This window comes from Hydra vulgaris, chromosome 09 (assembly GCF_038396675.1).
Source record: "Hydra vulgaris chromosome 09, alternate assembly HydraT2T_AEP".
NCBI lineage: Eukaryota > Metazoa > Cnidaria > Hydrozoa > Anthoathecata > Hydridae > Hydra > Hydra vulgaris.
This window is the reverse complement of record NC_088928.1, coordinates 41,390,001-41,402,500: the sequence shown is the minus strand read 5'-3', so window position 1 is coordinate 41,402,500 and position 12,500 is coordinate 41,390,001. Positions and strand designations below refer to the sequence as shown.

Genomic DNA, 12,500 nt, shown 5'->3' with positions numbered 1-12,500 from the left:
TGTCAATGTTAACCCCACCTTACTTTATTTGATCAAAAAATGAAAAAAACTTTTATCAACTTTCAAAATTGAATAAATTGCATAACTTAAGCCAAAAAATTAATTATTCATGAAGCCAGAATAGTTGACAAATTATAAAAATAGCTAAAATTTATAATACAACCTATTTTAAAAGTAATTAAAATTATGTAACATTAATTTATAATTGTATATATAATATTATTGAAACTAACAAAAATTATTAGGATCATCATAATAATTTTTTAAAATGGAAAAAAACACATACTGAAACATTTTAGTCCCTGTGTAATAAGTAAGTATATAATAAATAATACTTTATAACTAATATATTATGGTTAATGCAAAAGAATTCAAAAACGTTCTGGATGCACTGGAGAGTAAACTGAGAATTGAATATGAATAAAAAATTAATAATGCTGTAGCAAATTTGAATAAAAAGATACAATCATTAGTAATAACAGTTGCTGATTTAACTAAAAAGAATGAAGATTTAAACAAATAAATTGTAAATGTTATTGATCCTGCTCCAAGTGAAGCTTGGAATATTGTAACTGGTAGAAAATTGAATAAAACTCAACTCAGATTTATATTGTTAATACAGTTTCAAATGAAAATAAAGAAATTGAAAAAAGTGAGAACATTATTATTTTTGGTTTAGAAGATCGAATAAAACTGATGGCGCAGATATAAAGAAAGATGATAAAAATAAAGTTTCAGATTTATTGGATCAAGTATTGATAGATAGACATCATTTGATCTTTGTTTTTAGATTAAAATCTAAAAAGGGTATTGCACCAGTAATTGTCGAGTTAAAAAATAAGGAAACAAGAAATGACTTTATAAAAAAATCATACTGTAAGTTTAAAGATATTTATGTAAATCCTGATTTAAACGATGCCCAGAGAAACTTGGATAAACAACTCAGGGATAAATGTAGAGAATTAAATAAACCGCTTAACCTGATAGCTGATTGGAATAACGTTAAAAGCTATCATGTAATTAGAAATTAACAAGTGGTGTTAACAAACAAATAGCAATTGTTGTTCAAGTCTTCACAGAGTAACACTGCCGCAAATAATTATAAACATTCTATACATATTCCTCGTCAATATTTATATAACCAATATAACCAATCAAGTGACCCTAATACAGTCACTGGAGAAGGAAAGCATTTGGATTCGAGCGCTAATAGACTGCTGGTAAACAAAATGTTTACCAGCAGTTGGTATACAAATGCAACCTCTTTAAATAATAGATTTGACAAATTCATTGATGATATATCCAGATCTAAGGCCAAAGTTATATTTGTGTGTGAGACTTGGTGGTCAGTAATATCTACTACTAATATTCCGGGTTATAATCTGTTTAGAAAGGATTGTCAATTTAGTCGTGACAGTGGAGTATGTATTTATATTCAAGAGAATATTAAATCTTATGAAATAAATGAACAATCTATAATAAATGAAAATATTGAGCAAGTATGGTGCTTGATTGAAATTGGTGAAGAGAAAATTTTAGGTGGTTGTATTTACTGGACAGGTCTTAGTAATAATGAATAGTGTGTTGACATTATAAGATCATTAAGGCAGGCATATGTACTCAAACAAAATAATAAATGCTCTGGTATTTTAACATGCAGTGATTTCAACTATACAAACATCAAGTGGAACGACGAAAACTTTAGTGAAATTATAAATGAGAGTGACACAACAGCAAGTATGTTTATTGAGTTGTTACACAACTGTTACTTGCACCAAAATATTATCCGCCCTAGTTTTCAAGCAAAGTTTGATAAAGATACTGACATTTTAGTCATTTTAACTGATAATAGAGTTTATATTCTGGAGCATTTTCTACCATTAGGTGGAATTGATCATGATCATCATATTTTGAAATTTAGAAATGAAATAGGTCTAATTTATTAATATCACAACAAACAATAAGGAAGAAAAAAATTTTATGGAAAAAGGGGAACTATAAAGCGTTAGATTTGTATTTTAATAACATTAACTGGGTGCAAGAATTTGAAGGACTTGGTGATAACGAATGTTACAAAAAATGGCTTAGAAAATATGAAATAGGATGTGAAAAATATATGATAAGAAAAAGATGTGAAACACTGAATTTAGAAAAAAATTCTGTTCAACACAAAAACAACTCACTGAGGATGACAAGTGAACTTAAAAGTATATGTAAAGAAAAACAAAAACATTGGTTTAGAAATAGAAATTTAGGTTTTAAAAGTCTTTTAGAAGTCAATAAGTATAAAAAATTAAATAAAAATATAAAAAAACTTGTCAAAAAAAGTATTCACAATTTTGACAGAAACTTGGCACTTAATTCAAAAAACAATTCTAAAAGTGTCTACGCATATATAGATAACAAAACTAGATTTAAGCAATAAAGCTACATAATGGTATTATAACTACTGATAATCAAGAGATAGTAAACCCTCTTAATGAACTTTTTGCATCTGTTTTTATACAAGATGATTCATCAGAAGAAGTTTTAGGCAACAATCTTTTAAAAAAATGTCCTGATCCATATTTTAGTATTTCTATTATAAACATTTGAGTAATTTAAACATGTACAAATCAGTTAAATTATCCACCCAAAAGTTTTAAGTGAATGTTCAGAATCTTTATTGAGTTGTTTAGCATTAATATTTCATAAATCTTTTAGTACAGGAACTATTCCAAAGTTATGGTCATGTGCAAACGTTGTTTTGTTATTCAAAAAGGGCAATAAACTAGATGCAACAAAAGATAAACCGGTTTCATTAACATCGATCGTTGGTAAAATTATGGAGCGAATTATTAGCGAGTGTATGTAATTATTAGGATGGTGTTTCTCATTGAAAACAATTTATTTTCTAAAAAGCAACATGGTTTTGTTAATAACAATAGTTGTATAACAAACCTGTTGGAAACATTAGATTTAATCACGTAAACGTATAAATAGGACATTTCAGTTGATTTTTGTTTTTGGATTTCAAAAAAGTATTTGATTCAGTCTCTCACATGATATTACTGGGAAAATTATTTAGAAGGGATTTGGGTCATTTTTATTCAATTGGTGTAAATCACTTTTGTCAGATTGAACTCAGAGGGTGGTGATAGGAGAATATGAAGTACCACAAGGTTCAGTACTCAGACCTCTTTTATTTGTAATCTTCATTAATAACTTAGCTATAGGCAAAGCAAACAGAAAATTAGGCATGATCAAAAACTCTTTTGAGCATTTAAATGAATTTTCATTAAAGTTACTATACAAATCGTTAGTAGGTCCTCATTTAGAATATGGAGCAACAGTTTGGAGCCCATTTTGGAAGAAGAATATTGACAATCTTGAACTCGTGCAATACAGGGCTACTAGAATCAAATCTTTAATTGGAAAATCGTATGAAAGATTAAAGATACTTGAATTGCCAACTTTGCATGATAGAAGAAGACGTTATCTGATTATATGTATAAGATCTCAAAAGGGAAAAATATTGTTAATTTTCAACACCCTCCATTAAATTTTGAGCTGGAACGATCAAGTAGAAGTAACAACTGTAGAATACGCAGACAATTTACCAATTCGAGAATTCGACACCATTTCTTCACAAACAGAGTAACAAATGATTGGAATTCTCTTCCTCAATGGATAATAGATAACTTAAACCTTTTTTAAAAACAGCATTAAAAACATCAGCTGTCATAGTCTTAATTCTATGTTGTAAGGTGTGTTGAGTCTTATTCTAAGACTCAACACACCTTAAGTCTGTAAAGCATCTTTTCTATTCTATTTTATTCTATTTATTATTTTTTCTAACATAAAAAAGAAACAAAAATTTTATAACTAAAGACAAACCTTAAGAAGTTTCTTTAGAAACAACTCCATAAAATTTGGCGTTTTTTCATGCCACCTAAATAATTTTAATAACTTATAAAATTGACAAAAATTTAAAAATATATCTATATTTCTAAATAATTTAGCTGCTTTTCATAAAAATATGTAAAACAGATAAAATATTCTGAGAGTCTGGTTTCATGAATCAATCATATACGATAGAAATTTAGTAAACAAAAACAAAATATATACACATTTTCAATAAATAAAACAAATGGAAACAACTGAAAACATAATAAATTAAAAACAGCTATTAAAAAAAAAAGTAATGACTCACCCTACATATGCATAAAAAATTTTTTGTGGTAGTTTAACACAAGTTTGTAAAAGTCCAGTTTGCTTTATTTCTAAAAAACAGCAACAGAAAATCATTTTTGGAGAGTATACAATAAAAATACACAGCTAAAACAAAAAAGCATTACATTACCCACAAAGCTCAAAAACTTAAAGAAAAAACCTAATATTTTTTGATTTAAAAAAAAACTTTGTTATGTATTTGTTAATGCATAAAACTAATTACTAAAACTAAAAAATGATCAGTTAACTTATGTTTGAAATTTTTAAATATTATGTTTGAAATTATTGTTTTACATGTTTTTAAAGAATGTTTGATAGTTAACTTTACCATGGAGTTAAGTGAACAAAAACATCTTAAGTTTGTGTTTGTCATTTCAAACACAAATTAGTGTAAGCTATCATGATGCCTTTTTTAATTTTATTTTATGTTGAACTAAAGTTTTCTTTAGTTAACTTTTTACTCATCTTAGTAATATCATTTTTTTGCTTCGTTTTTTGAAACATTAATATTTGTTGGATATTTCAATATTGATTTATTTATTTTTCTAATCTTTTAAATCATTTTGTATGTGGGTGCCAAATATTTGGCACCCACATACAAAATACTACAAATTTTTTTTGTCGGTCTTTATTCTATGTGTGGATATAAGCTTTTGTTGGCATATCTTTGTTTGCTACTATATATTTGACAACAATTTCCATTATGACCTAAATTTGACTTTTGGTTTTTTTGATTTATATGCTGAGTATTTCTAATATTGTTACAATTTTTATATTAAAATGTTTGAATTTCTTGGGCATTAGAACCATTTCTACAGCAACATTCTTAGCATACATTTCTTAACATACATTTCTTAGCTCCACTAATATAGCTGCATAAGCCAAATTTGTAAAATATGGTTCATACACAATCATAGGCAAAAACAATTTTTTTTTTTTTTTGACCTGACACAATAATTATATCATTAATTACAAAGCTAGATCATTCACAAATATTTTTTATAATTCTTTTTTTTTTATACAACTTTTATATTTGTGTCTGTGTGTGTATATATTATATATATATATATATATATATATATATATATATATATATATATATATATATATATATATATATATATATATATATATACATATATATACATATATATACATATATATACATACATACATATATATATATATATATATATATATATATATATATATATATATATATATATATATATATATATATATATATATATATATATATATATATAATATATATATATATACTCTTGCATGGTCATTTTTAATTTTACGATTGTTAGGTCAGTTTTTGGTTTTTTTAAAAAAAAATTGTTTTAAAGATTGGAAAAAGTTTTTTTTCAAATTATTTTATGATTAAAATTTTTATTTCCTGTAATTTATAGTTAAAGGCCTGAGTCCGAATCCAACAGCGCATTTTTAACCCTGAAGGGTACAAAATAAGCTATTATTTATTAATTTGATTTATATATATATTTTAATTAAAACCTTATTTAAACAATTAAATATATAAAGTATTATTAGGTTAGTAAATATATCTAAAAAATCAAACATAGTTTGTGAGCTATTTACAATGCCTCAAAAATCTAACAATGAAAACCCTGCACAAGTTTGTACAATTTGGTTTTGCACAAGGGGGAAAAAAGCAAACAGAAAAGTTACTAATACATAAGAGGTTGAACTGAAAACTCATTTGGTGTCAAGCTATTCACTACAAGATACAAGATTCCCATCTGGGCTTTGTATTGACTGCAGGTTGGACTTGAACAAGATAAAAATGGAGATTCTACATTCAATCTAATAATAGCAAATAATTATGATCCAGAGATGAAAACTATAACAAGGTATTTACATATAAAATCATAACTTTTGTTTTTTAATATTTACCTAATTAATTTTTATAGAAAATCTATGTTTAAGAAATTAATACTTTTCGAAGATTTGCACAAAATGGGTACTTATTTTATAGACTTTTTTTTAACTTTCATTGTTTTAATGCAGTTTAGGTTTAGGAATATAAGGAGTAACTGGAGGAATTGAAGTAGGTTAAGGAGTAGGAATAGAAAGAGATAGAGAAGTATATGTTGTTCATTTTGTGAAGGACTTTTAATGTAATGTTACAAGTGGTTGTAAAAGTAACGTTAAAAATTGTGCATCAATTAAATTACAAATAGATGTATAACATTCTGGGAATAATATGTTATTTCAAAGTTAATGTCCCCCTCCCTAATTTCTGTAGACAAATTTTTAGTTTATCTATAAAAGTAAAATATTATTTAACATTTATCTGTTTTTATCAGGGCTTTGGAAAGATGTAAGTGCAGAATTTGTAAAATTGCTAGCTTGAATGGTCTTCAGTGGAAATTATTTTTCAACAACCAGAATAATAAATCCAACAATTTAAGATTGTTTCCCACACAAATGAGCTCACATTGCTTTGCCAGTATTTATAGGGGATCAAACCACTCAAAAGATAAGTATTAACTAAGGTTGGAAAAATTAGCCAATATTACAAAACTAATTGATCCCAAACTGGCTGAACAGATCAGCTATAAAATCAAAGAAAGAATCAGGCAATTCAGTCATCTCCATTACATCTCCTAATGGTGTAAAACCTTTAATGCTATTGTCAGAAGAGAACAACAAAACAATAGTTAAAGGATTTCTGATTGCGGAGAACGTCTCTATAATACAACAAGAAGCTAGGCTGACTGATTATCAAGTTATTTCAATTCTGAAAAACTTGAGACTTTAATGAGAATGGAAATGTATTGATCCTTGCATAAAGGAGGCTATGAGAGATCAGAAAGATATCTTCAGAAAGTTATTTGCTCAGGAATTAATTACATTTCATACTCTAATGGGAAAGAAATAATCCAACCCTTTATCTTCTGTTCCAAAATCTTGGAATTTGTAGAAAATCTAGCATATTTTAGGTAATCATAAAAATTTTGGTAGTTTTTTTCTTTAAAGATTTCTTATTCATTATTTTATTCTAAATGATGAATATTTATATTATATATTAAATTGTAGAGAACAGCCTTCTTAGAAATGGCTTCAAAGTTTGGCCTTGATTTTGGAAAAGGGCATCTGAAGGTAACTCTTACACTTTATGATCCAGATGATTTCACATTCATTTCTATTAAAGTAACCAGGAAAAGAGGTATTAGTTTAGATAAAAATAACTTTAATCCTTGCATGCTACTGCTTTTAACTTATGTGCTTACTTGTATCAAGTGCTCAATAAACATTTATTAGGCAATTACAATATATAGGCAATAATTACAATAATATAGGCAATATTACAAAAGCACTGGAAGGAGGAAGATTCAAATCATCGCATCAGCTGCAAATGTTCCAGAGACATCATAACTGCAAGATATTCATAGAAAAGACTCAAGGCGATCTTCTATCGTTTAACTTCATTGGTGACATTAAACTCTTAAACATTGTGTCTGGAATAATGTCATGTGCATCAAAATATCCATACTTATATTGTGTCTCCAAATAGCGAAGAGTGTGAAGCCTGGCAGACAGATGATACACTAAGAACATTTGGGAATATTAAAAATCACAAAGAGCATTGACTAACCTCTGGAGGTAAAAAGATCAAAACAAAAGAGTATACTGTGTGGCAACTCCTTTGCTCTTTCATGAAGATGATCCTAATGATAGCTTAGTGATCCTTAAGAATCCACCACCAGCTCCTCATCTAAAGTTGTCCCTAAATCATGTCCTTAAGGAGCTACAAAACATTTGATCTGGACTTCAGGATTGGTTAGCAGGACATTTTATTTTCTTCGAACCATATCGTAGTGACACACTTGAAGGTAATGAGTGTTCTAAGGTACTAAGACTCCTTGATAGATTAAGGAAAGTACTTCCTCAAGAGCTGTCTGGTTTTCAGGATTACTTGCATGACTTTTCAAAGGTTAATGCCTCTATATTTGGTGTGTCTGTAAATCCTGATTATAAAAATGTTTTTAAAAATCTAAGGAGGTCTTTTAAGTCTTTACATGAAGAGTTTGGAGTATCTGAAACCCCTAAGCTTCATGTAATACTCACGCATATTGAGCAGTTCATACCATAATAGGAAGGTCAGTATTCTTAGAGGTTTGTGAGCGATTAGATAAAGAAATATTTAGGTAAAGAAATGTCTAGGTAAGGTAAAATAACTACTTAATTGTAAATTATATTTTGCATTTCTTTAAAACAAAGATATATACATATAATATAAATATATATATATATATATATATATATATATATATATATATATATATATATATATATATATATATATAATAAATATATATAAATATATATATATATATATATATATATATATATATATATATATATATATATATATATATATATATATATAAATATTCATACAACCCTTGGAATTAGGAAAAATGAGGTCAGCAATAATTTGTCGACCTCAATCTTTTAGAGGTCGGCATCAGATCGGCGAAAATTATTTGATACAAAGGCCTTACCATAAAACATAGAAACAAATTCGGCAATTTTTGCCAACCTCAAACACTTTCAGGTCGGCAGTTAGGTTGGCATTGCCGAATGCCGACCCAAACTCCAAGGGTTGCATATATGTAAAAGAATGGTATATCACATTTTTTTGGGTGTTTTCATAGAGGTTCAGTTTCATCCAGACACAGGGACAAAACTAAAGTTAGATTAGAACAAAACGCATTAATTTAATTGAGGAAACTAATTAAATTTGATTTTTTTTCAGTTTAAATATTAAAGACAAGTCTTTTTTATTTAAAAAAAAAAAGCTTGTCTTCAGTATTTTCTACCACAAACTGTATATTTAATGCCTTTACTATAGGTGTGTGTGTGTATATATATATATATATATATATATATATATATATATATATATATATATATATATATATATATATATATATATATATATATATATATATACATATATAATAAATATGAAAAAATCCTCAATTTAACATATAAAGGTGAAAACTTGTTAAATAAACGAAACATTTCAAAATGCAGACACAAGAATAAATTCCTTTTTTTGACACCCGTGATTAGCTAATCTTTTATTTTTTGGTTGCTACCAAGTTTTTCTTTTAGCGATGTAAAGATCCCACTACAAAATATTTTGTAACTTTTAGCAGATTTTTTGTTTTTGATTCTGTATTCAATGGCTGATGATTGGCGCTTAGGCATGAAACTTAAAGTACCATAGAAAAATTTGTTTTTTCTTCATTAATATATATATATATATATATATATATATATATATATATATATATATATATATATATATATATATGTATATATATATATATGTATATATGTATATCGCTCTATTTAAAATACTTTTTAAATACTGGACACTCTTTTACGATTATGGATTTTGTTTTATTATCATAATACAAAACAGCCTTAAATATCTATCTACATATATATATATATATATATATATATATATATATATATATATATATATATATATATATATATATATATATATATATATATATATATATATATATATATATATATATATATATATATATATATATATATATATATATATATATATATATATATATATATATATATATATATATATATATATATATATATATATATGGTAGTGGTGTAGCAGTAGAGCGCTTGCGTCATAAGCGAGAGGTTCCAAGTTCAATCCCCACCACGTACCTGGCAGTACCGCACTTAATTTGTTTCTCTGCGCAACAGCCTTGTTTGTCAAGGTTCGTATTTCTGAGTTATAGAGTTGAGAGAGGGTTATAACCATAAATAAGTAGCCTCTTTGTTTGTAGTGGCCTTCTCAGTCTTGAGGAGGTGAATTAACAAATATATATATATATATATATATATATATATATATATATATATATATATATATATATCAGGTTGGATAGAAATGGCATGCACACACGCTTTTTTTTATTTTATTTTACAATTTGACCACAGCTGCTTTGATGTTTTAACAATTTAAATACAATAAAAAAATCGTTAACTTTTATTTGTTGATCTAAGTTCTGCTCATTTATTTTTGTATTTATGTTATGATAAATTCAAATATTTGAAACTATTTTTCCATGTCTTTCTTTTTTCATTTTTTCTTTTAAAAGATTATTTTTCCAAATTCCTTCAAATTATGAATAAGTTAAATTAAATCTTCCCATTTCAATAGAATGATTTAATTCCTTGAATGACTTAATTTTTTTTGCTTCTATTTTTACAAAGAATTGTTTAAAAGCTTATTTTTTAAACTTGACTTGCGAATAAGAGCAATGATTAAAAATTACTATTTTAAAAAGATTATGTTATTTTAAAAAAAAAAAGTTTTTCTGCAACTTTTTAAAAAGAAATGTTTATACAAAAGTTAAAATACATTTTTTTCTTTTCAATGTTTTAATTTCGCTTTTCAATAATTTCAATACATTTTTTTTATCTATTAAACAATCATTAAAAGTAATTTGTAGAAATATTTTGTGTAACTTTAATAAAATATAAGTTTTAAAGTAAACTAAACAGTGGTCGTCAAGTTGTCGGCAAAAAAAAATCATTTGCGTGGTCAGCAACAGCGATTGATAGCACACTACTCCAGTCCAAGCTGATATATATATATATATATGGGCAACTGCATTTTTAACTTACGTTACACGTGCAACAACTTTATCAAATTTTTGCCTATTTAAACTGTAAATTAAACTTTTAGCTATTTTGTATGAAAGTTGTTAGTCTAAAGAACAAAATGAGCTAAAAAGTTTTGAGTCTAGTGAAAAGTTTTGAGTTTGGCCAAAAGAGGGCAAACTTATTACTGAAAATGCCACTTGACTTATGTTACACAGAAAACAACGTAAAAAAATTGCTTCAACTTTTAGGTCAGATTTCTGCAAATCAGTAATGCGGTTTGTATTAGAAACTTTTACAAGATGTGAGGAATTCTATGCCAATTTAAAAAAAATATAAAATTTTATCAGAGGTGACCGGCTGAGGAAATAAACTTGTTTTTTTGATACTATATAAATAAACTTGATTTTTTGATATTATATCGCTCGGTAACATAGTGATGTAACGTAAGTTACATCACTACGTTACCGAGCAATATTTATCATGGATTTTTTATATCTATTATCAAGATCTAGAGTTACATAGCAAAAAAGTGTTGTACTCATTCATTAAAAATAATTAACAAAGGAAATTTTAAAAACTGGTGGCAATTTTCCTGATTGATTTTATATAACAGTTATTAAAGTTTTCAAATCGAAAACAGTTTTTCCACAAGACCAAGAGCAACTTTAAAAAATTACTTTAGTATTACACCTTTATTCGTACTAAGTCATTTAAATAAGAAAATCTTTGGTTTGTCAAAGTTTTTACTTACACTTCTTTCATTTATATGTATTGCCTTATTTTCATTAGGTTGAATTTTTAAATGCAAAGTATTTACATTTAAAATCTCTTAAAATATTATTGACATAAAAATTGCTATCACAGTTTAAGAGAGAGAGGGGTATATATAATCGTATATGTTCAGGTATATGTGATCGTTTGTGACAGGAGGGAAGGGGTTCGAGAATTTATAAATATTTGTTTTACTAAAACAAAAACAAAAAAAGGTTTTAACTGATTTTTTTATATTAGGAGAATAGCAAATTATTCTTTTCTTTTTTTTTAATGTCTAAATAAAAATATTGATATAATTCTTATTTTTATTTATTTATGTATATTTATGTCAACTAAAATAAGAATACATAAACAAATTAAAAAAACAATATAAATAATTTTAATTTACATTAAAAAAAGATTTTTATTCTAAATTCTCCTAATATAAAAAGTTTCACTTTGAATCTTGCCACCCCAATGCAACAAATTAAGAATTACGTAATGATGTAATTCATTTTGTAAACAAAAACTTAATGAAAAAGCGCCAGAACTTTTGCTTCAACTAACCATCGTTATTCAAAACTTTAAATGTAATAACGTAACATTTAATATTCTTTCGCATATATTATTAAAAAACTTAAGTTTTTTAACTAAATTTTAGAAAAAACAAAACTTTAACATGTTTTTATTAACTTATTTTACAAGAAAAGTTCTTTTGTTATTTTCATGAAATATATTTTATAAAGTATAAAATCTGACCAACAACAATTTGAACATGTTAGCTCCATTTTCACACTAAATTAATTCCGATTATCAAATAAATTCATGATTAAAATAACATTTTA

General features: G+C 25.9%; 1 protein-coding gene across 1 annotated transcript in view; it reads right to left on the bottom strand.

Moving 5' to 3' along the window:
- The window catches only part of LOC101238882 (E3 ubiquitin-protein ligase UBR2), a 145,998-nt gene that overhangs the window by 30,664 nt on the left and 102,834 nt on the right, over window positions 1-12,500 (bottom strand). The window contains exons 35-36 of the mRNA XM_065805726.1: window positions 4,193-4,262; window positions 3,877-3,931 (exon numbers count right to left, since the gene is read on the bottom strand). Coding sequence (XP_065661798.1) covers window positions 3,877-3,931; window positions 4,193-4,262 — 125 coding nt within the window. The remainder of the gene's footprint in view (window positions 1-3,876; window positions 3,932-4,192; window positions 4,263-12,500) is intronic.